The sequence below is a fragment of the Gopherus evgoodei genome, chromosome 3 (assembly GCF_007399415.2).
Source record: "Gopherus evgoodei ecotype Sinaloan lineage chromosome 3, rGopEvg1_v1.p, whole genome shotgun sequence".
NCBI lineage: Eukaryota > Metazoa > Chordata > Testudines > Testudinidae > Gopherus > Gopherus evgoodei.
This window is the reverse complement of record NC_044324.1, coordinates 140,940,864-140,966,842: the sequence shown is the minus strand read 5'-3', so window position 1 is coordinate 140,966,842 and position 25,979 is coordinate 140,940,864. Positions and strand designations below refer to the sequence as shown.

The 25,979-nt window shown below is 44.0% G+C and overlaps 1 protein-coding gene across 1 annotated transcript in view; it reads left to right on the top strand.

The window, feature by feature from the left end:
* TRIM67 (tripartite motif containing 67) overlaps nucleotides 1–25,979 on the top strand; it is a 53,063-nt gene that overhangs the window by 2,839 nt on the left and 24,245 nt on the right. Inside the window, 5 exon segments of the mRNA XM_030556841.1 lie at nucleotides 3,746–3,841; nucleotides 12,061–12,093; nucleotides 12,095–12,178; nucleotides 13,527–13,643; nucleotides 16,555–16,708. Coding sequence (XP_030412701.1) covers nucleotides 3,746–3,841; nucleotides 12,061–12,093; nucleotides 12,095–12,178; nucleotides 13,527–13,643; nucleotides 16,555–16,708 — 484 coding nt within the window.

The following is a 25,979-nucleotide window of genomic DNA, read 5'->3' as shown; positions in this document are numbered from 1 at the left end:
AATATTACTGACGATAGATTTAAATTTGTGGGCCCTTTGACTCACTAGTATGGGGAAGCGTGATGAACAAGTCTCAGCTCTGCAACTTCTGTTGTGTCCTGCCATGTACATCAAAAATATAACTATTGTGCATGTGTGATCTTGTAGTGGAGATGACATCAGGAACTTTAATTGGACAAGCCTCTGTTTAGGACACTGATGCATAGGGAGATGAGCAAGTAGTTGAGGGAAAATATTGGCGTATTGATGCATCTTTAGAAGGTAGACCAGAATTGCCCCAAACCCCTACCCTCCATTCCCAGAAACTTGGAAACTCTTTAAGAATTCAGTGCCTGGATCATATGATGTAATCAGTAGTTAATCTGCTATGATGATAGATGAAGAAAAAGAAAGGTAAATGAGCAATGAACTCTTCTTTTGAAAAAGAATGATAGAATTATCTGTCTCATTTTCTAAAATCAGGGAAGACATCAGTCTTCTATGCCTAGCTAAATTTGATTACTTGTCCTCATTATCTGTCTGTTACTGTATTTGATAAGAGTATAACCTTTTTACCCATCTACAGAATCCTTATTTCATTGTTGGACCCAGATATTAAAATTAAGATCAATGTGGATAGAACAACATTTGTCAGGAATTATTAATTGTCATGATTAATGGAGCTTGTAACTTGCAGTTTAGCTTCAAGCAAATCCTTCCACCATTTGAAAGAGAGCCCTGAAAGGGTGCTTTTTATAGTGGCTTATGGAGGTTTTAGGCATCTGAATCCATTTTGTTTTAATGGAAAGTACATGGCTAAATCCATTTGCTTTAGAAACTACCCTATAAATGTTTTAATAAACAAGGCTATTATCTCTAAATGGGTTTAGTGATCAGAGAACTGGCTTTCATATTCTACTTGCCGTAGCACAACTACAATTATTTAATGAGTGAAAAAGTTTGGTCAAGTTATTTGATCAGTTTCTTTGTCAAGTTTATGTACAGTGTCTTCTTCATGGTGGCTATATATGAGGAGCTGAGACTGAATGTGCTCAGTCACATTAATATCCATGTAGTTGATGAGTGATCTGGATTGACTCCGAATTTAATGGCTGCCATGATAACTAGAGGACAAACCCTAGTTTTTGGCCCCATCCATACTGTGGGATGCACTGTGCTCTGATGTTGGTGATGGGATTAGATGTTGGAGTGGTGGCAATTATATTTTTGTCATGGACTAACTATAGTCATCTTTGTTTTGTGGCTGAGGCACATCTGACCTGTTGGGACCATTCAACTAGCCACTGATTGGCAGAGCACATCACGCTCCAGCCCCACATTGTCCATACTTTGTCACACCATTCCATCACATTTCCACCTGGTGCTTGCAAAAATATGTCCTGTTGGTGAGGTAAAGGCACATGACCAAAAGGAATGTAAAACCGGGGGAATCTTCACCAGCCCCTTTGTGATGCTCTGGTGGCACACAGGGACCTTATCAAGGGATAAGGATTTGGCTCAATGAACCTGGTAAACTTTTGGACCAGACATTGTTACTTAAAATTTTGTGAAATGCCAAGAATTTGAGTAGGAAGCTGAAAAAACATATATATAAGTACTGACAGCAATAATATAATTATTATAGCTCTTCCTATTAGATTAGTTACAAGTTAATAGTAGAGGATATTCTATTTTCAAATTTGGTACCAGTACAGTGCATGTATGGGCTTAATATAGAACATTTCCATGAACAGGAGGGTAAACATTAGAGTTCATTCTTCCTTAAGCCTTCGACGCTATGTCTCGTTATAGGCCAATTTGTGCCTACCCCTAAGGTAAGACCCACCTGTGGTTGTGTTAGAGTTTCCTACCTCATCGGTCAAAGCATAGGAAATAGAGCAGAAGGAGCAGCACACCTAATGTCTTCCCTCTCCCAGTTGAGCATGTGCATAGGGAAGGAGGGGTGGAGGACGGGTAGAGCATGGGAGGGGTTGGGTAAAGCAGAGTTGGCACAAGGGGGAAGTGAGCTGTGCCCTTGTCAGGGTAGCTGTAAATCACTTCCCCTCAGGATCAAGCAGAGAATAAATGGTAACTTTGACCTACATCTACAAAGGTACGTAGGTGCCTAAGCAACAAAATTAGGTATCTAAATCCCAGTTCTGGCTCCACTGTGAGCCACAGTACTCCTGCCAAACTCTGTAGGTCCCTGAACTCACTCAGCACCTGAGATTTCAAAGTAATCTACTATTGTACTGTAGATAAATATTTAAACAGTTACTGAGGTAGAAAGAGAGAGAGAGAGAGAGAATACCTAAATACCTTTGTGGATCTGGGCCTAAGTGCTAACATTGTAGTAAGAGACCAATAACAAGATCTTCAGCTAGTGGAAATTGGCATAGCTCCATTTGCTTCAATGCAGCTACGTCAATTAACAGCAGCAGAGGATAATCTGGCTCATAGTGCATTTTCCACAAGCTGTTTTAATGAAGCACTGCTGGTTGATATAGTATTGAAAGAGTTCCTGAAGTTACATCAGCCATAACATAACACAAAACACAGTGCTGTTGACAATTAGACAATTTTGCTATTCTTCATCTGTAGTCTGTTGGTTAAATATACTGTAGAGCCTGATCATGCAATTTTATCTGTGAGGGGGCAAAGGTCATTGAAGCTCTATGCAGGGGCGAGGGTCTGCTTCCATGGATGCAATTATAGGAGCAGGGCCTTCATGTGTAATTTTCAGAGAAATAATTTAATGCACTTTTGTGTGTGTTACATCAATATGGTTGTGCAAGACACTGCATGTGTCTAAGGTTGTTAGCAAGTAAACAAGATCGGTGAGATAATATCTTTTATTGGACCAAACTTTTGTTGGTGAAAGAGACAAGCTTTTGACCTTACAGAGAGCTCTTCCTCAGCTCTGGGAAAGGTGTTCAGAGTATCACAGCTAAATACAAGGTTATCAAATGCCATGTTTTATACTTTGAGGAATAATATGTGGTCATGTAAAAATTATTGTAGTACATATGCACAAAGGGGTGGAGTTAAAGTTGCTTAGTCTTGTGGCTAGAATTCTAGTTCAAATATGTTGTAAAATTCACCCATTTAAATTATTCATAAACAAAACATTATCTTAAAGTTGTCATACAATGGTGAAAGTACCTATTTTGTTTTTTATCCTCTTGTAACTCAAAATGAGTAAAAGAATTTTTCCAGAAATATTCACCTCTGGGTTAAGTTGACGAATGGATGCTTTCAGTCCCAAAAGAAATTTTTACACAGTGTTACAAGACTATACAAACAGGGGTTTGTAATGAAAGTTCTAATATATTTTAACTGTAGCTGACACTACAAAGTTTGTAAACATTTCAGGTTTAGAGTTAAGAAATTGCTAGTTTAGATATCATTTGGGGATTTTTCAGCATAACAGACACTATGTAAATGTAAGATACTATCATTTCAGTGCATATGTGAACAGTTTCAGGCTTTTGTAAGTGTTGTGATTTAGCTAGTCATTACATTTAATTGGAAAATTGAGACAATAGCTGACTACCCACACAGAGATTCACCCTTACTAAATCTCTTACAATTGAAATGCTAACTTATTCTTTTCTAGCACAAATCCTCTGTGCAAGTAAGAATGCATGTAACTCCAAGGAAGCCTTTTAACATTTAATTGTAAGAAGTAAGGATTAGTATTTGCATTTTTTTGCAATTCATTTGCATTTTATCTCTAATTTTTTCATTTTAAATTTGTTTCTTACAGACACAGTTGTCTCAGGCTTTAAATGGTGTTTCAGATAAAGCAAAGGAAGCTAAAGAATTTTTGGTTCAGCTGAAAAATATATTACAGCAGATACAGGTAATTGTATACTACTTGTTTTGATAATACAATAATCGTTAGAGCTGAGTGCATAATTTATTTGATGACTTTAGTCTCTTGCTGTTCACAGATTGCCTGGAATAACACACTCTTTTCTTGAATGTATTTGTTAGGCAAAATTATTCATCAATTAATGTCTACAAATATTTGTTGACCTGTAGATTGTATGCCATTTGTTGCAAGAATTGGACATTTGAACTGTGTTGTTTAGTTTCTGATTGGACTCATTGGTTGTATGGTGTGTTTCTGTTCGCATACTGGATGAGTGTAATTCTTAAGAGTCAGGCTTTTGGTAAAAATATTAATTTTTACAAATTCCAAACTTACTACCTGTTAATAGTCTAACATTTGCTTAAATTATGCTGTTTTTGAGAACATTCTTGTATTTTAATTGTTAGGATATTTGTGGAAAGTCAAAATACAAAAAGGGCACAAGCAGTGCCAAAATGAATGTGGAGAGGGAGGGGGTTTGTGTTGAAATTATTGTTGTGTATGTTTCTGTTCAGCTCTGATCATTGGATTTTGACTCATTAGATTGAGCAAAAGACTAATTAATGTCTTTTAAAACACACATTTATATTTGCACTACAAGAGCACAAAACCAGTGTGAAACTCAGTTGTTTTTTTCAAGTGAATATAGGCTCATGAAAGTTGCTGGATATTAGGGATTTTCACCTCTCTGTCTACCCAGAGAACAGGTCTGGGACATGCAGCAGTAGTGCCTGCTTCCTGATACTGAGGCCTGGTCTACACTACGCGTTCATACCGATTTTAGCAGCGTTAAACCAATTTAACGCTGCACCCACCCACACAACAATGCCCTTTATATCGATATAAAGGGCTCTTTAAACTGGTTTCTGTACTCCTCCCTGACGAGAGGAGTAGCGCTGAAATCGGTATTACCATATCGGATTAGGGTTAGTGTGGCCGCAAATCGACGGTATTGGCCTCCGGACGATATCCCACAGTGCACCACTGTGACTGCTCTGGAAAGCAACCTGAACTGGGACGCAGTGGCCAGGTAGACAGGAAAAGGCCCGTGAACTTTTGAATTGCATTTCCTGTTTGCCCAGCATGGAGCTCTGATCAGCTCGGGTGGCGATGCAGTCCCAAATCCAAAAAGAGCTCTAGTACGGGAGATACTGGATATGATCGCTGTATGGGGAGACAAATCTGTTCTATCAGAGCTCCGTTACAGAAGACGAAATGCCAAAGCATTTGAAAAAAATCTCCAGGCTATGATACAGAGTCCACAGCACAGTGCTGTGTGACAAGCGTAACGGAAAGCCAAAGAATCAAATAGACGATCATGGAGGAAGGGAGGGGGGACTGAGGACTCCAGTTATCCCACAGTCCCCGCAGTCTCTGAAAAGCATTTGCATTCTTGGCTGAGCTCCCAATGCCTGTAGGGTCAAACACATTGTCCAGGGTGGTTCAGGGTATATCTTGTCAATTTACTCCCCCTTCCCCCCCAGAAAGAAAAGGGAAAAAAATCGTTTCTTGACTTTTTTCAATGTCACCATATGTCTACCGCATGCTGCTGGTAGACATGGTGCTGGGGCAATGAACAGCAGCATTCTCTCCCCTCCCTTCCGCAGTGGCAGACGGTACAGTGCAGTAGGACTGGTAGCCGTCCTCGTCATCAGCCCGTGAGTGCTCCTGGCTGGCCTCAGGTGAGGTCGGCCGGGGAGTGCCTGGGTAAAAATAGGAATGACTCCCGGTTGTTCCCAGCAGATGGTACAGAACGGCTGGTAACCGTCCTCATCATAGCAGCTGGGGGCTGAACTCCATCAGCACCCCCACCTTTCATGTCTAAAGAAAAGATTCTGTACTGCCTGGACTATCATAGCAGCGGGATGCTGCGCTCCTCTCCCCTCCACCATTTAATGTCCAGCCTGGACTATCATAGCAGCTGGAGGCTGCCTCCCCCTCGTTTTATCTCACTGAAAAGTCAGTGTTTCTTATTCTTGCATTCTTTATTACTTCGTCACACAAATGAGGGGACCCTGCAATGGTAGCCCAGAAGGGTCGGGGGAGGAAGGAAGCAATGGGTGGGATTATTGCAGGGACAGCCCCTAGAATGGCATGTAGCTCATCATTTCTGCGGGATCTGACACGGAGTGGCTGTGCTCTCTGATTCTCTGATACACTGGTTCTCTAGTACACTTGCCCCATATCCTAGGCAGGACTGACTATATGTTTAGATACAACATAAAGGAGGGATTGACCTGGGGGTCATTCCCATTTTTGTCTTTGTGCCCCCAGCCGACCTCAGCGAAGGTCAGCCAGGAGCACCCATGACAGCAGCAGATGGTACCGAACGACTGATAACCATCATCTCATCACCAATTTACAGTGGCACAGCAGACGGTACAGAACGATTGGTAACCCTCTCTGCTACATTGCAAAGGCAAATGAATGCTGCTGTGTAGCGCTGCAGTACCGCCTCTGTCAGCAGCATCCAGTACACGTAGGGTGACAGTGAAAAAAGGCAAAACGGGCTCCATGGTTGCCATGCTATGGCGTCTGCCAGTGCAATCCAAGGAAAAAGGGCGCGAAATGATTATCTGCCGTTGCTTTCACGGAGGAAGGAATGAGTGACGACATTTACCCAGAATCACCCGCGACACTGTTTTGCACATCATACATTGGGATCTCAACCCAGAATTCCAGTGGGTGAGGGCGAATGCGGGAACTATGGGATAGCTACGGGATAGCTACCCACAGTGCAGCGCTCCAGAAATTGACGCTAACCTCGGTACGTGGACGCACACCACCGAATTATTGTGCTTTGTGTGGCTGCGTGCACTCGACTTTATACAATCTGTTTTACAAAACTGGTTTATGTAAAATCAGAATAATCCTGTACTGTAGATGTACCCTGACTCACCAGGGCACAAGAGGAGGATTATTATTGTTCTGACTAGTGATTTTTTCTAGCATGGCTTCTATGGTCTACCCACTGTGTGCTGTCTGCTTTACTTCTGGCCCTTTGGTCATCAGTGAGCAATCCCCAGTTCCTGCTTTGCGCAGAAAAGGAAGGCAGGAGTTTGAGAAATACAAATTTGATCTAAAATTAAATTATTTTAAAAACCCAGATTGAGTTTATACCACAATTGCTGCCAACATATGCAAAGTGCCACAGAATGTTGTATCCCCCACTCTTTGCATTCCTTTGTTTCTCTGCTAGAAGCGCCAATAAGGGAGATTAACTTATTTTTTTTAAGTGATATGGATAACCGACTGATAGGAACTGGTCTAAACCACCAACTCATGTTCCTTAGGCCACCAAACAGCTGTCAGATGGTAATGAACTTCAGCCACTCAATATACACATTGAACAGATTTGAAGCAGTAAGCTGCAGGTGAAGGACTCCATAGTCCATCACTGATCCACTGGGTCACCTAGCTCCCCTCAGTAGCTACTTTTACCCTTTTGAAACCTAAAGATGAACATTTACAAATATTTAAAACTGTACTGTAAAATTCTTTAATGCATATGAACAGAAACACTGGCAAATTGTTATGCATACTGGTACTGTCGTAGTTAGAGTCGAATGACCAGGAATTGTCTGTTCTGGTATTCGTGACTATGACCCCCTGAATCTCCACCCCATGTTACTGAAATCCTAGAGTTGAACCCAAAGTAGAAACCTGCAGCTAATCCCCACCCTCTGAGTTTTGAGGAAATTTGAATCTGGAGTTGGACTGAACTCCACATCATGAGCCTATCTCTATAATGGGTCTAAACCAGAATACAAAATCTGAACAAATCAGAACACTGGGAATGTTTGGATTCAGATCCATGGCCTGAGCTGAGAAGCATGATTCTGGTTGTCTCCAATAAATATCTCAGTACCAGGTCCGGCTCTAGGCACCAGCCCAGCAAGCAGGTGCTTGGGGCGGCCACGGGTAAGGGGCGGCATGTCCGGATCTTCGGCGGCAGGTCCCTCGGTCCCTCTCGGAGCGAAGGACCTGCTGCCGAAGACTGAAGTGGTGGTGGTAGAGCTCCCGCAGATTGCGATTGCGGCTTTTTTTTTTCGCTGCTTGGGGCAGCAAAAACCCTGTAGCTGGCCCTGCTCAGTACTGGCAGCCTCCCATTTTCACCCCTCAGCAGAACTGTCTTACACGCAAACATTTGCTCAATGGAGTAAAAGACGTGTAGTTTTTATCATTGTATTTAAACACCATACAAGCCAGACAGCAAGTCAAACTCTTTACTCCCTTGCTTAGCGAGAGAGAGCTGTGCTCTTACTCTTGGGTTCACGGCCTCCTTTTTCTTTCTCTGCTCTTATTTTTTTCCTTGACTGTGGATTTCTGCTTTTCTTCTCTCCTTTTTCTTTTCTTAGGTCACTTTCAAGTCCCTTACACTGTTCTTCTCGCACTCTTCAAAACCTGCCTGATTGCCCTCACTACCTCTTTCCTGACTCTCTAAGGGGCCTTGTTGTTGTCACTATATGATTCTCACTCCCATCTGCTGCAGGAAGTACTGGGGGATGGGAGTGTAGTCCCCATGACAGGAGCACCCACAAGAGCACTCATTCTGACTCACATTCTGTGCAGAAACCTACGTTTTCCTATCATCTTGTGAATGACAAAGTGAAGGCACAGGGGGGTGTAACCCAAGTAGAGGAGGGACAGATACAAGCAGAAAGGGGCTGAGCTAACCCATGGTCTAGTTGTACCTCATCTAAATTCAGCCCAAGCTTGGTCCCTTGCTCCCCATGCTAGCAGAGAGCCATCGGTGATTCTCACAGGACTAGGCTGCACTGAAGCATACACCACTGCAGCTTCACTGTTCTGGGACATAGCTCTCCTGGGTATGTCAGCTCAAGCTACACTGAGCCTGAGTCTGCAGTATAGACCTAGCCAAAGAGGCGGAGCATTCAGCTCCCAAGGGAAAAATGTTCTTTCTCTCCTTAATCAGAGAGAGAGCTGCATGAATCACGGCTTAGGGCAGGGGCGGGCAAACTTTTTTGCCTGAGGGCTGCATTGGGTTTCAGAAATTGTATGGAGGGCCAGTTAGGGGAGGGGATTGTGGCCCGCCCCCTGCATCCACCCTCCCCAGGACTCCTTCCCCATCCAACCCCCCCCATTCCCTGATGCCCCCCTGGGATCCCTGCCCCATCCACTCCCATCCGCTCCCTGACGCCCCCGGAATCCCTGCTCCTGACTGCCCCCCACTGCCCCATCCATCCACTCCTCCCATTCCTGATGCCCCCCCCCCCGGGATCCCTGCCCAATCCAACCACCCCTTCTCCCTGTCTCTTGACTACCTCCAGGACCCCCGCCCCTGACTGCCCACCGCCACCCCATCCAGTCCCCCTGCTTCCTGACTGCCCCCTGGGAATCCCTGCCCCATCCAAACACCCCTTCTCCTTGTCCCCTGACCGCCTCCGGAACCCTTGCCCTTGACTGCCCCCTGCCGCCCCATCCAACCCCTCCTCTCATTCCTGACTGCCCCCCTGGGACCTCTGCCCCATCCAACTACACCCTCTCCCTGTCCCCCGACTGCCCCCTGCCGCCTCATCCAACCCCTCCTCTCATTCCTGACTGCCCCCCTGGAAGCCCTGCCCCCATTCAGCCCCCGTGTTCCTCTCCGTCTGACTGCCCTGACCCCTATCCCTGCTCCTGCCCACCCTCCCAAACTCCCCTGCCCTCTATCCAACCCCCTGCTCCCTTTCCCCGTAGTGCGCTGCCTGGAGCACTGGTGGCTGGCAGCGCTACAGCCACACTGTCTGGCTGGAGCCAGTCATGCCATTGCCACCGCGGAGCACAGCACTGGGTCAAGCCGGGTTCTGCAGCTGCAGTGCCCCAGAAGCTCACTGCCCCGCCATCTAGAGCATTGCGCCAGCGGCGGAGCAAGCTGAGCTGCGCAGGGGGGAGGGGGGAGCAGCAGGGGAAGGGCCAGGGGCTAGCCTCCTGGGCCAGGAGCTCAGGGGCCGAATATGGCCCGTAGGCTGTAGTTTGCCCACCTCTTGCTTAGGGTGTGAGGATGAGGGTAATAAAATTTAATCTAAAAACGGAGGTAGATTGAAATAAATAGAGGGGAAGAGAAAAGCCGAAACAAAGGGAAAAAGATGGGCATAAGTAACGTGTGCATATGTAAGGGATAGTCATACAGAGCCTGATTCTCCTCTCATGTACACTATTTTTACTGTAAGGTAACTCCAATGACTTCAGTAGAGATATTCCTGATTTGCGGCAGCGTAAATGAGAGCAAAGGCTTGATGCTGCTCTAATATTGGTGTAAATCAGGAGAAATTGTCATAGTCAATGGAGTTACATTGATGCAAAAGGGGTTATTGACTGTAGAGCTAAATTTCATTTTCCTTTCCTGTCAAGATGTCCCTTCTGTTACTTGAATCAAGTCACTAGGGACGATCGAGACTAGAGAGATTTGGCACCAATGCTTATGGATATCCCAAAGTAGGGATACTTTGTAGAAGAGATGGCACTTGCATCTTAAGACAAGATGCTTATTTAAACCTAATTTAGCTTGGCAATGGCTCCAGAATAACGAACTAAAATTGGCAAAACTATCTTTTCTAAAAACTGTTTTTTTCCGCGATGAAGAGACATACATGTAGTCCCTAACATAAACAAAGCATTGTGTATAACTCATATATACTGGGGCAGCAAATTGTGCACATTCATTGATTTATATTTAAAGCCTAAAAGCATTCAGGAATTCACTCCTGGAAAAGTAACATTTGTGGTTTTAATAACTGATTTCAAAGAGAACCTTGTCAGAGAAATGGATAGGTTAATGGTCTAAAAATACTGTAAATCCTTTGGTAACTTTATCTCTCTATCATCACTGGGCCTAATTTTCCACTGCTTTTCACTTTGGAGTCATTTAGTCTAATGCAAAGTGCATGTAAAACTCTCCTCATCAGACAGGTAGTATTTCACACCCACTTTGCACAGGTGTAAGTGCCCACATGAACTGAACTAGTGTTTATATCTGTTGACAGATGAGTTCTTCCCTGAGACTCTTTATTGATTCAGTGGGATTTAAGCTTAAAGTTAAGCACATGCTTTGCTGAATTGGGGTTCTAAGCAGAAGACATGGAGACTTGCAAGCTATACTTGTCTTGGGAAAACTGACTACCACAGTGGCCAGCCTATTAGAAGTGGATATCAGTGACTATATCAAATGTAGAGAATTGTCCTCCAGCCTTTAGGAAGGCAATAGGACAAGTCTAATTTTGGCCAAGTGGACAAATCAGGTTAGTAAAATATAATCCAAGGGAGAAATAGAGAGAGACATTGATTTAAATAGGATTAAGCATATGCTTAAAGTTAAGCACACTAAAGCTTAAGTGCTGAACTGGGATCTGGGGAGAAACTGGTTAGATAACCCAGTGTCTCCTGGAAACAGGAGCATGAAGGCTTCCTTCCCCTCCTCAAGAGCAGCTGCTTAGCTTGTATGATGACTTCCATTTAACCAGTCTCATGTTGTGAATTCCATGGGAGTGAAATTCCCCTGTGTGCAGAGAACCAGCCCAAAGCCCAGTGCTATTTAAATCCCACTTAAGCTATGACTAAGCTGCTGGTCCTCTGTACAGAAGTGAACTCTACTGCCATGTGACTAAAACCTACAGTGTATTATTTTTAAAAGGGTAACCAAATTCATGTTTCCAGGGAAGATGTAAGCATGTGCTAACTACAAGAAGCTCAAAAAAAAGTGCTCAGGTTAAAATTGTTCCTTTCATTGTGCATATTGCTCTCAGCCTTCATCTTGAGGCAATATACCACAATCTCAAGAATTATATTTATTCTTGGTTTATTCCCCTTGTGATCAGTCTGTGGACTCCATTCTGCTCAAGTTACTATAGTGCAACCCTCCTGATTTCAGAGGCGTTTCAGTGAGGTAACAGCACAATTTGGAACGATATTTTAATAATACATAGAGACTCCCAAGCATTCATTTGTCTGGAAAATGCTAGTATATTAAGCGGTTACAATAAATCAGTTTTGTAGCATGATTATCTTGACAGTGTCCCTTAAGGCATTTTAAAGGTAGCAGTTGTTAATAGTGCAATATGTAATGGAATCACAAAGGAAACATAACGTGCCAAACTCTTGAAAGGAAACATTTTCTAAATATAAAACGTGTATTGATTTGGGTATGTACAGCTTTTACTGCAAAAAATTCATTTTCATAGATGAATATGATTGTCACCTTCTTCTAGGAGAATGGGTTGGATTATGAAGCTTGTCTGGTTTGCTCAGTGTGATGCCCTGGTTGATGCATTAACTCGTCAAAAGGCAAAACTGCTCACAAAAGTTACCAAAGAGCGTGAGCACAAATAAAGGTGAGCACAACTATTATAAGTTGCAAGCATTCCAGAGAGTGTGGCTACAAATATTTCTATTGAAGTGACTCTAGCCTAGAGTTAATGCACATTAGGCTAGTCCTGAAGTCCTTATTCAGTTAAAATTCCCATTGACCAGATCTTGAAGTCCTTATTCAGGCCCCAGTTTAATAAGATACGTAACCATGACTTCAATGGAATTATTCATGTGTTTGAAGTTAGGCATGTGCTTAAGTAACTTGCTGAATTGGTGCTTCAAATTTCAGGCAATACTCTTATTGAAGTTATGGGTCAAATCCTGACAGGTGCCAAATATCACAACTCATCCCACTGATATCAATGGGCAGTTCAAGCACTCATTACCTCTCTGGTTTTGACCTAGTGGAAGCAATCTTGTTTGGGAAAGGACTGAATAAAAATTTCAGGATTTAGTTCATTTTTTTTAAACCTTCAGAATCTCAAGTGTCTGTGAGAGACATCCTGAGATCCTCCTTCACTCTCTTCTAAGAGAAAGGGGAAGGAAAGAGAAAATGTAACTGGCTGATTGGAGTGGCGGTCAGTTGGGTTCTTTGTGCTGAAATTTCATGCAGCTCATAGCTCTGTATTGAAGATATTACAAGTTCTGGGTGCATTACAATATTTAGATTTTTTTCTATTGTCTGATTAACACAATGTAGAGGGAATGGACAGACAGCTCAGTGTTCTGGAACCCCACTCTCACAACTTCCTAATTGGTGTTGTCCCACTAAAAGGCCTGATTCTCCTCTCACTTACACCATTTTTACTTTTGAATAACTCCACAGACCGCAGTGGACTTTCTCCTGATGAGAGCAGAAACAAGTCCAAAATTGCAGAAAAATGAGACATGTGCCTTTCTTATTTTTTTTCCTCTGGATGAACAAGGGTCTACTGTAAATGTGAAGGGAATGATAGAATATAGATGGCCCAATAGTCCTCATAGTTATCCTGTTTAATATATTGGGTTTAAGTTATTTTGTTATTAAAAGCTCAAATTTTAATGGAAGCGTGGTTGCATGTGCAGTGAATAAATTCTACACCCATCTGATTCTAACTCCTTCAGCTATGAGCAGACCTTGGTATTCAACACTTAATCTGCTCTGATAATTGAGATTCCCTGTACATGATATTTTGCCAAACTAATTATCAGTATTTACAATACAGAGCAAAGAAGTGGAGCTGATGCAGATGGGATAATATCCATATGACAGCTAAAACAAACATAGCGTTAACACTCTCTTCTATTCACTGCTGCTGCTTCTGAAATAATTTACTTGATTCAGTGAAGGCTGAGATGATTATCATAAATATCCTGAGGTTTTCATTTGCAGGTTGTTTGGGACCAAATAAATCACTGTACTCTGAAGCTACGTCAGTCAACGGGACTTATGGAATACTGTCTGGAAGTAATCAAAGAAAATGATCCCTCTGGTTTTTTACAGGTATTTTCTTTTTTACTTTTATGAAGAAACAAAAAGATTATACAGGAATGTAAAACTTGCTACAGTGGACTGTTTGGCTTAATGGCTTGGAAATGGGCTATGGAGTCTGTCAGCTGCTGATTCACATTCTGTCCTTGTCAATATATTACCTAGAAATCATTACAATTTGGTGGTTAATATAAAATGATTTTGGTGGCATCTATGCATTTGCCAATAGACAAGGGTCTGCATCACCCAAAAAAAGACAACATAATTGGTACTCTTGTTGGTAGCTTAAGTAGAGGCCAAGATTTGAATGGACATGGAAGATCAATTTTCCCCTTTGCCCAGCCTGCTCTCTTTGCAGTGGAATGGGGTAGGGGACCATCAGGGAACTGGTTATGGCTTCCTGATTTTTGCACCAACCCAGTCCTGGTGTCAGTTAGTTACAGCAGCCTAGAGACCTTACATCATTGATACTGCCAAGCCTCCAGCTTGCTCCTGATATGTCCCCTTCCTCAGGGCCGGCGCTTCCATTTAGGCGACCTAGGCAGTTGCCTAGGGCACCAGGATTTGGGAGGGTGGCATTTTGCCGCCCTTGGCGGCAATTCGGCGGCGGGGGGTCCTTCCGCGCTCTGGGTTGTCATCGGCAATTCTGTGGCGGGTCCTTCACTCGCTCCGGGACCCACCGCTGAAGTGCCCCGAAGACCGGGAGCATGGAAGGACCCCCCCGCCGCTGAATTGCTGCCGACTGGGAGCGCGGAAAGACCCCCGCCTAGGGCGCCAAAAACCCTAGCGCCGCTCTTGCCCTTCCTGGCACCATACCTCTCAACTGTCAAACCTGCCAAGTGTGTGAGTGCAAAATGAGTGCCAATTTTGATGCAGATATGGAACATCTATCTTGTTGCATGTCAAACGTAATTTACAGATGATGATGTTTTCTAGATTATGAGACATCATTTAAAGCAGCGTTTCTCAAACTGGGGTCTGCGAATGTACACCAGGGGGTCCACCGGTCCCGCTGTTCAAATCCTCCCCCTCTCTCACAGTGCCTCCTGCACGCAGGGGAACAGCTGTTCAGCGGCATGCAGGAGGTGCTGGGAGGGAGGGGGAGGAGCCGGGACAGGGAGTGCTTGGGAGAAGGGGTGGAAAGAGGTGGAGAAGAGGAGGGGCAGGGATGGAGTGGGGCTGGGAAGAGGGTGGGGCCTTGGGAGAAGGAGTGGAGTGGGGGCAGGGCCTGGGGTTGAGCAGGGGACTTGGGAGGTGGGTCTGTGAAAACTTTTAAATCAAAACAGGGGCCTCGGGTTGCTAAAGTTTAAAAACAGCTGGTTTAAAGGATTATTTTCTCACTATGTTAATTAATTAAACCACTTTTTAAAATGAAAACTGGAAAATCAAATTCTTGTCACATGCAGCCATAAAGTCCCCTAATCTGAGGCATCATCAGGCTAGAACCCTGGAGTTCTAGATCCTCGGCACAGACCTTTACCACTTGGACTATAGATGTAATTACTGTTCTTTCTGTGGACCAGCCTGTAAAGGTGGCCTTGACAGTGAGTTACACAACTCTTCGCTACATAGCAGTTAATATTGGAGATGAAGATGCTTGGTTCTATCCCTGACTCTGGGAAAGAAACATGATGTAATGTTCGGAGACAGGAAAACCAGAGCACATATTTGGTGCATTCTGCTAGAAAGTCAATATGATTGAGTGATTAATATTTTTATCTCCAATATCAGAAACCTTAGTTTTATTCTTTCTTCTGCTCCCAGATAACCCATGTAGGAATATAAAGGATGGGGGTTACAGGTACCCGCACATGGGCAATTAGTCCATAGCACAATCTAACCCCAAATTAACACATGGAAAAGTCTAAATAGTTTCTTTGATCCAAGCTACCATTTACCATGGTATTTTAATAGAGCTAAATCTGAAATCCTTACTCAGTCTTCACTGAAGCTATGTGCCAAACTCTGAGAGATTCTGAACATCTGCAGTTTCCTTGTCTCAGGATTTGGCCTATTGGAGTTTTGCCTCTGCAAGAACTAAATAATGGCTGAATAAGGATTTTGGGGATGATCCTGGGTCAATTACAAAAGAAAACATGGTGACCAGCAGGTGTCTTCTTCCTCCCTTTGCCAAGTGTAAAGAGTTACTATCTGATCATTTAGGCTCAGCTATTATATTGAAATCCCCATACTGACATGCTTTCTCCTGACTTTCTCTAGTTTGCCATTCAATATGGATTTATTAAGTTGTTTCTGAAAATTATAAGATCTTTTCATAGTTACTGTTACAAACCCAACAGAAGGAGGTCAACACTGATCTTGGCAGCATTCATCAAGCCCTAATAGCTTGTGGTTGAACTAGAGCAGAGCTTTAAGAGTGGCATCCAATCTTAATTTAATGGAGAATCAACCTCATCCTTTGGAGAGCTGTTCCAATGGTTAATTCCCCTCACTGTTAAAAATGGGCACCTTATTTCCAGTTTGAATTGTTCTAGCTTCAATTTCTGTCTGCTAGACTTTGCTAAATTAAAAAGCTTTCTAGTGTCAGAAATATTCTGCATTTTATTCATGGAGATGAAACGAGATATCAAGACAGCTGCTGTGCAGATCAGAGAGGAAACACTGCTTTCTGTGTGGCTCTCAAGCAGTTAAGATACATCCCCAGCCCTGTTCCACAAAGCTTCTTTTCAAAGCAAACTAGCTTTTCCAACTCTCACAGGGGATTTTCTTTGAAAAGACAACATGGGAAGATGCAACACACATGGAACTCACAGCAAAATTACCATGTGCCCTGCTTCAGTTAGGCCATGAGACTCAGTCACCTTGTATGATGTAGTGTAGTCATTCAGATCTGTCACTTCTAACTTATTCTGGTGTATTTTTGAATTTCTGGTTTCACTAAAAGCCTAATGTTCTTTTTAAGATTTCAGATGCTTTAATCAAACGTGTTCAGGTGTCTCAGGAACAGTGGGTCAAAGGAGCCTTGGAACCAAAAGTATCAGCTGAATTTGATCTGACTCTGGATAGTGAACCTTTACTACAGTCAATTCACCAGCTGGATTTTATTCAGATGAAATGTAGGGGTGAGCTTTTGTGATTTGATTTTTATTTTTTTTATGTCTGCTTTGAAACTGTGCTGTAGAGGAGGAGGTGAAGGAAGGTGGGGAGAAAGAGAAACTAGTTGCAATTTATGGATAGTTATTTTTATCTTCTCTTAATCAAACATGATTTACCAAGGAGTGCTTTCACCTCACCTCAGGTGACCCAGACAAGCTCAGACAGTGAAATTAGGTGAAGTTAAAGATTTGAAAAGATAAAAGTTTCAGACAAAGACCATCTGTCTGTTTTGAAGGTGGTGAAGACATTGGTGTCAATATGAACTTGAAAACAACTTAGCTCCTTTGTGTAGCATTAACAAGTTTAATACAGTTAATTAAAAATGAGTTGCCGATAGGGCTGGGTGGAAAACCACAATTGCCTTTTATGGACAATGTTGAGGTTTCAAAATTTTATTTTGAAAACATGGGCAAGAGGCCAGCCCTGAAGAGCCAATAGGCTGGGATGTGGGAGACTCAGGTTCAAATCCCTACTCTGTCTGAGTCACAACTGGCCCTACTCACTGGGCTATATAGTCAGTATCACTCTGGAGCAATTGACATTGAATGACTTATACAAGGTGGAACAATTTCAACATGAGAGAAAGCACAAGACTGACTATATAGCCCAGTGATTAGAACATTGACTTGAACCCCAGTCTTCCATATCCTAGATGAGTGCCCTAACCACCACGCTATTGGCTACTCTGAGTGAACTTGCTTGTGCTCTCTCTCTCTCCCTGCCACCCTCAAACTTTTGTCAAAACTGATCTGTTTCCACAAAACGTTTTAGGTTTTGACAAAGCAGCATTTTTTGGACAGAAAACAGTTTCACTGAAAAATTTTCAACCAACTCTAATTACCAACCTGTCAGCAAGAGTATTATCAGTGTCAAATGAGTCACTTCTTACTCTCAGGACTTGTCTACACTTCTGCTTAAGTTGATGAAGTTACGTTGCTCAGGGGCATGAAAAAAACACTACCCTGAGTAATGTAACTTAATTCGACTTACAGCGGTGTCATATCTTCTGCATCATGTTGAGATGGCGTAATTAGGTGGCGTCAATGAGAGCGTGCTCTCCCATTGGCATAATGTGTCTTCATCAGATGTGCTACCAGCCCTGATTTAGTGTGGCAATGAAGACAAGCCCTCAGTAAGGCAGAACCACCATGATAGTTATGCTCAGTGGGGATACTGCAGTTGCCAGAACCCAAGATAAAGCTTTTGGAGTTATGGGCAAGAAATTACCATGGAAGGTCATTGGCTATGGAATTCCTTAACACCAAAGATCAGGATAAGCCCAAGCCTGACTGTCTATAGGACAAATTGCAAATTGTACAAGGCCTCCCTCAATAATAATGACAGAAGAGCAGCCTGGTGATGTTTGTTTCCTGTGGTCAGGGAAGGGAGAACAAAAGGAAGGCTGGGGGCGGGGGTAGGAGTTAAGCTAAAAATGGCTGAAAGTAGGAGCTGGTAGGGAATAGGTGCCATTTGCAAAAAACAGTGTAATGCAATTTTAAATGTTGTGCTTGGAGCTTAGATACCAGGGAGACAGGCACATGCACACTGGATATATGGACAGATAGAGAGACATTCTGTAGGGGCCTGATCTAAAGCCCATCGAGATCAATGGGAGTGTTTCCATTGACTTCAACAGGCTTTGAATCCAGACCTATGGATACATGTGGAAGACATGGAAGAGTCTACCAGAAAGTATTGGATGGGTTGAAAATAATTTTGTTTTTCTCTGATTCCACAAGAGCAGTCCATAAACATGAGGATTCATGTTCATGTAGTAATGTATCTGTTTTCTGTAGGCTTAGTTCTGAACTGAAACATGCGCAACCAAATGCAAACAGAGTGGCTCATTTGACAGATAAATCCTTGGAGAAACAATGGAAATTGTTGAATTCAGATAAATAGTTAGAGGCTAAAATAAGCTCAAGAGGGGATTGCATCTCAGCATAAATGGGTTATATTAATGAAGCCACTCTAAAAACATCAGTAAATTGCCCCTTTTAAAATTTAACAGCAAGAAAAATAGAAGCGAGAGCACAAGGCATGAGATTTAAATGTAACTGAGAAAGCCTCTCTGAGTGTTATCAGTTGTCAACTTAGACTGGTGTTTTAATCTATCTACATTTAATAGTAGTTTATAGTCCCCCCTGAACAACTAATAATGAATTTAACTAAGCCACTCATGCATTCCAAATAGCTAAGCAACCCAGAGAGTACCTGAGATGGGAACACCTTAGATTTTTGGCTTCCAGACATTCATCATTTTTTAATTTACAACCTGCAGAAAATCACTCTCCCTCACCTCCCGCCCTAGGCCATGTCACCTCCACTCGCTTGTGCATTTGGAGGGTAGAACCAAGGCTGTGCCCACTCTCTGCCCACCTGCATTGGTGGGGAATAGTGGGCGTGTAGCATCTGCTTTCTCCTTGGGACCTGTACCCAAGGACCAGCTAGCCCTTTCAGGGGCATAGGAAAGGCTCTTACTTCCCCTTATGCTGTGTGATCAAGTAGTACAAGCCATATTCTAGTTCTAAATAAATGTACAATCACAGGAAGATAGGAATTGTTTGACATATAGAGAGACATATTTATATGTATATAAATAAAATTTTTGGCTGTGTGCCTATTTCTATTTAACCTTATAGGGTATGTTTATACTGAAATCACGAGGTGTGATTCAGCTCAAGTAGACATACCCAAGCTAGCTATAATCTAGCTACCTCGGGTTCTGAGCTGTGAATTTGTGCAGTATGCATTTCAACATGGGCTGAACAAGCCCACACTGCACCCTAGATAATTATTCACAGTGGTAGCCAGCACTGAAATGCACCCTGTTGCAGGCTCTCCAGGTCCCAGGGTAGCTAGATTAAAACTAGTTCAGGTATGTGCACTTGAGTTGCAGCCACACCCTGTGATTGATGTATAGACATGTTGGTATTTACTGGACTTTATTTTTGTGATCTCAACCCTTTTCTCCCCCAGTTCATTTCCATTCCATACCAGATGGAAAGGTACCTTTGTATTCTTGACATCCTCCTTGTCCAGCCTGCCCCAGTATGTGTTGGCTTGCCCCAAAAAACCTTTTCTGTGTCAGCAAGCCGGTGCTAACGTGGACCGCTCATTCCTTCTGTAAAGTCTCTCCCTTCCCCACTGATTCCTTAGTTCCTAAAACATTTAAAACCAACTTTACACTATCATCTCATTCACATATTGAGAATCTGAAATGCCCCCTATCCAGATGGTCCTGCATGTAGAAATGGAAGGGATTATTTCAAAATGAGTGGCCATGTTTCACTAACCAAAAACCAAAGTGGTAAGAAACAGGCTTTATAAATAACTGGGAAGCCAGCATAACATGTTGAGGCTTTGCTATTTATCCATAAGCTAAATACAGAGCAACCCCTAAGCTTGCATTCCTGAATCAGTAGTCTTACAAAAATATATGCCCCTCCTGAAACCAGCTCCTCTTTTTCCAGTCCCATTCACCACCTTGCCCCAGATAGCAATCAATCTTTGCCAACCGTTTTGGTGTCATATGGAAATTCTACCAACTCTCTATGTTGTTTGGTCTGGCAACAGCAGATTCAGAATGCATTTTAATGACTTTCAGAGCTAAACCACAATGGGAGATTGGGTACAGTCCCAAGGGAAAAAGTTCCAGTCTGACCCTTTTAACTGCAAGTTGTTTTTTCCTATATGTTTATTTTCACCCTGGTATCTGAAGATTGGAAACTGGAGGAAGTTGTCCATGTTGAAATAAGGAATCTGAGAGGTGGGACAGGGAGGAAGGGGAGAACTGCGAGGGGTAACTTCACCTGAAAGGAATGGAATATTGTCATCAGCACTTGTTGATGTCTGAATTTCTGAAATCTTTTTTCAAACCTCTGGCCTCGCCTCATTCAACATCACTGAGCTTGCACAGGTCAGTGGGAGGTGAATGCCTGCTCATAAACAAACATCGATTCACTGCGTTAGACAAAGCAGAATGAAAATGAGATCAGATTGTATTAAATTAGCCCTGGTGTTGACTTGTGCATATATCTTACTGGTGGTCTAAGGATAAGCCTCAGATCGAAAACTAATCTCAGTAAATAATGATCAGGCAGAGTTTCTTTAACATTGAGAAATGTAATCAGTTGCAGATTTACTGCACAGAAAGCACAAGTGTGGTACAGTAACTCCTCACTTAATGTTGTAGTTATGTTCCTGAAAAATGCAACTTTAAGTGAAACGATTTTAAGTGAATCCAATTTCCCCATAAGAATTAATGTAAATGGGGGTGGGTTAGGTTTCAGGGCAGCTTCCCCTACTCTGCAAGCACCAGAGGCAGGGGGTTCAGCCTTCAGCCTGCCCACTCCATGCCTTCCCCCAAGCCCCCACCCTTGACCCATCTCTTCTCCCCCCCACCTCCTCCCCCTTTACTTCGTTCGCTGGGTCCTGGCTCCTCCCCTCTCCCTCCCCTCCCTTCTAGATGCCAAGCCAGCTGATTGCCACGTAGGAGAAGGAGGGGGGAGGCGCGCCAAGTCCTCGCTCCTCCCCCCCTCCCTTCTGCCAGGGCAATCAACTGGCTTGTGGCTTTTTGGAAGCAGGAGGGAGGGAGAAGGAGCGAGGACTCGGCACAGAGGCTCCCTCCCCCTCCCTCCCCTGCCTCCTGCTGGCGGCAGTCAGCTGGCTTGTGGCATTTGGGAGGCAGGAGAGAAGGGGGAGGAGCGAGGACTCAGCGCGCCTCCCCTGCCTCCCGAATGCCGCAAACCAGCTGATGGCTGCTGGCAGGAAGGAGGGGGAGCCTGTGTGCCGAGTCCTCGCTCCTCCCCCCTTCCTCCTGCCTGGGGCAATTAGCTGGCTTGCTGCATTCGGGAACCAGGGGAGGGAGGGGGAAAATGCCTCAAGCCAGCTGATTGCCGCAGGCAGGAGGTGGAGGGAGGAGAGGAAAGGCGCTGATCTGCAGAGTCTGCCGGCAGGCAGGAGGTGCTGTGGGGAGGGGGCCGTAGGGAGGCTGCCAGCTGTGGAGAAAGTAGGCTGCCAAACAACATAAGAGTGGAGCATTGCACAACTTTAAATGAGTATGCTCCCTAATTGATCAGCAACGAAACAACATTAAGCGGGATGACTTCAAGTGAGGAGTTACTGTACTGTAACGATGAGTGAAGGAGTGACTCTTTGCTAGCCTGTTAGCAATACCTCAGCACTCTAGGGGATATGTTGATCCACTGAAAGATATGCACAGTTTTTAATATTTGGTGGCATTTTGATTTAGCCCACATTTCTTTCCTTCACCTCCATCCTCTTCCCTCCATTATATTTTCTGATTGCCATGGTCTAAAATCCTTACCCTTCTCCATGACTAGCTGTGTCTGTACATCACATTCTCTCTGTTTTCACTAAAGACATGGACAGAGATCTAATCCAGGTTTGATTTGTTCTTGAATGTGGGAATATTGATGAGATTAGTGTTTGTTTGTTGCAAAAGGAAGAATAGATACAAATGCTTAAAATCACTTTTGGCATGTGGTGGCCCATCTTTTCCCCATTCCCTTTCACCATCTCCACCCGCTTCTTGCTATGTGGTGTGATCCATAGATAACCCCCATACTCACACTGCCTCTGCTGTAGCTCCTGTCCAATATCCAACCCTGCTTTAGAAAGACTCACACCCACTGCCATCTTCTCTGCCAGCCTGACACAGCTTTAAAAACCTCTTTCCACCCTGATGGCTCCAAATATCAACCTGTCTGGCAGAAGCGACGCCAGAGTTTCTGGCGCCGTAGGCAGAAGTCGGGGGCGGCATTTTGTGCGCTCCCTACGGGGTGTGTGGGAGCTTCCGCTTCCACTCCCATCGCACTGCTGAAGAAGGACCCTCCTCCGAAAAGCCGCAGGCAACAGCGGCAGTCATTGAGCGGCTCAATTGTCTGCTGCTGTTTTCCGTGGCACGTCAGCAGAAGGTCCTTCTTTGGCGGTGTGACAGGAGCGGAACTGGAAGCTCCCGTGCACCCCATGGGGAGCGCACAAAATGCCGCCCCCTGAATCCTGACGCCCTAGGCGACCGCCTAGGGTCGCCTAATGGAAGCGCTGGCCATGCTGTCTGATTCTCCTCCCCCAGGAGTATACCTCCCTCCTGTCATCCCTACCCAGCCCCCATGATCATCCCACTCACATCTTCCTATGGGGACTCCCTCCTATCCCCCCACCCCCTAACTTGACAAGTCTCTCACAACTCAGACTTATCACAAAGAAATAATTTGATATTTGGAAAATCCAAGGAAGTGACTTCATCCCTAGTTTTATCTCTGTTTATTTAATTTAGGGGGACCTAAAGTTTACAGAATCTCTCATTGGACTGTTGTCTTGCTGAATATAATCCCTCTACTGACTAGCCTAGGGGAAAAGTCATTGTACAGCTCGCTGGTCAGGTTGACAAACAGCAGAATAGAACCTTTGAACACAGGTGAAAGTAAGCCAGTAGGATCCAGTACGCTGTGCCAGACCGCACCAGCTTCTGCGGCCAGGACTAAAAGAGCTCTGGGCTCCCCGCAGCGGCAGGGAGCCCTGAGCCCTTTAAATCCCGCCTGCAGCTTCGGCGGCTGGTCTGGGGTCAGGATTTAAAGGTCTCGGAGCTCCCCACCACTGCGGAGAGCCCAGAGCCCTTTAAATCACACCACAGCTTCGGCGGCCAGTCTGGGGCCAGGATTTAAAGGACTTGGAGCTTCCCGCTGCTGGTGCTGCGGCAGGGATTTAAAGGACCCAGAGCTCTGTGGTGGCTGGAATGCCGGGTCCTTTAATTTGCCTGGGAGCCCTGGGTTGATTTAAAGGCCCTGGGGCTCCCAGCAACAGCTGGTACCCCAGGGCCTTTAAATCTTGAGAGGCCCCACCTCTTCTGGTTGAGGCCCTGCCTTTTCTGGATGAGACCATGCCCCCCTCAGGACTCCGGCAGTACCGGTAAGTCCTGTAAGTTACTTTCACCCCTGTTTGAACATCCAGCTCAAAAGGGGCTATGGAATGAGTTGAATTGTGTGTGCTAAGCTCCTAACTTGCCATGAAACACTAGTGACAGTCTTGATCTAGTACCCAAAGGATGTCCTGCCTACATCATTTACAGAAGCCCAGCATTTAGAGATGGAAAAAACGTGTTTGGTTATCTGCTCCATCTCCTTGCCAAGGCAGCATTGTTCTGTACAGCATTTTTTTTAGCGCTTTCTACAGTATAGTTTTAAATGGCACAAGCAATGGGACAGTTCTGTAATTTAACAGCTAAGTGTTCTCTTCCTCCCCCCACCCCACCCCACCCCAAATACTTAGCCTACATTTACCTTTTTTAAAGTGTGTATTATTGCTCTTAGGTACAGCCCAATGTACTGCCCTAAATAATTCACCTCCCTTTCATGTATTTGTAGACAGGAGAGGCACAATTCCTTCTCCTTCCTCCTTTTCTCCAGTAGACTGGCAATTTGTTACTGGCTCTTATCCATAGCACGTTGCCCCCTCCACCCAGGCCAGCTAGGGCTGGAAGTGGAGCCAAAACTCTGCCCATTCCTACTTACTCCCCATTTACCTACATGGGGTGGGAGGAGGAGATTAGCAGGAGTCATGCAGCAACTGCTTACTCCTATATGCTTGGACCCAAAATCCAGGGAGGCCATGCAGGGCCCTAGTTAGGGGTAGAGAGGTAAGTTGTGGGTCTTACTCCCCCTTGCTCCACTGTGTGGCCTTGCAGTCCTCCAGAATAGTATGGCCCTAAGTTTCACAACGTCCATGTGTGGTAGGTTGGAGGTGCACAAGGATCACTTCACAAATTCTGAAGTGCATCCACTTCTGGCATATAACACAGCAGATCCCCAAGTCTTTGCCTCAAAATATATGGGTTATATACATTGAAGTCTAGGTGTCCTGGGCCAGAAGGGTCAGGGGGAGGGAGGAGTGAGAATTCTGTCTTACCTATTTAACAGTACATAGCAAAACTAGATGGCATTACTACTTCTTTAAGGCTTAAAGGTGACCTTCAAAGGATTTTTTTTTAAATTAGGCTTGTGGCTTTTTTCACTTCTTTATGGTGAATAAAACTTGAAAACTTTCTTTTAAATTTTTGGGATTTTTTTGCTTAGATTTAAACCTTAGAAATGTCGGGATTCTGATCTTCCTCTTGTATTGTGAAGGGGATCTGAGAGGGGGGTCTCATTGGATGTGTATTGTGAACTTCATATTTTGACTAAAGTGGCAGGAGTGTGACTCTTTAACGACATTTTTTTCTCCAGCTCCTTCTTTAGTCACTGACATTACATGTGTGTTAACAAGAACAAACAAAAAAAGGCCTCCATGCCACTATACCCCAATAAAGCCCTGGGATTTAAGTGGTGCATAAGCCTTGCACTAGTCTTCTGTACAAGGGTGAAATTCATCCTAAATTAGGATTCTTGCTGACTAATTCCAGTGAAAGGAGAACAGAAAGATGCTGTGATGCTAGACAAGAGAGGTAAATTGAGTTTAGTGGCATAGACAGATAATATACATGATCCCTCCTCACGGAAGCATGGCTGAATTGTTCCACTTTGCTTATTTTTATTTTTGAAATATCAGCCTGGTCAATGGTACAGTAACATTTTCCTGGCCCAGCCAGTACCGACAATACCCTCATCCACAACATCACCTTCACTTTTGTAGTTTCCAAATGGAGGAAGCCAACATCAGACTCTTGTAATGTAAAAATCACCTTTTTCTACCTGAACACAGTGATTCAGATAATAGATTCAAATGAAACAATTTTTCTTTAATAGTATCCCTACGTTTCTCCTGAAACTTTTTTTAAACAAAGAATTGGGGTTTTGATGCCACAAAAAAATTTGTTAAATTTGTTTTCTGTGAGAAATTTAAATTTTTCATTGAAAAACAAAATAACCCCATACAGAAGTATTTCAATTTGGATAGGCTGCCACAGTGCCTCAAGGATGGTGAAGTTGGATTGTTTCATATCTCCAGTCTTCAATATGGACTGAGCTCCCAGGCCATACTGCAAGTTCCATGATGCACAATGGCATGAAGCACTGTCCCCCCTTCACCCCATGCACCTCTTCCCCTCTGTAAGAGGGGAGACTGTAGTACATCATGGGTGATGTATTCTAGCAGGGAGTCTGGCCTATTGAGGAGAATGGATGTCTGTGGTGCCTGAACTACAATTTCCATGAGACACTGTGGCAGCATTTTCTAAATCAAAATTTTATTTTTTGTCCTAAATAATTTGGT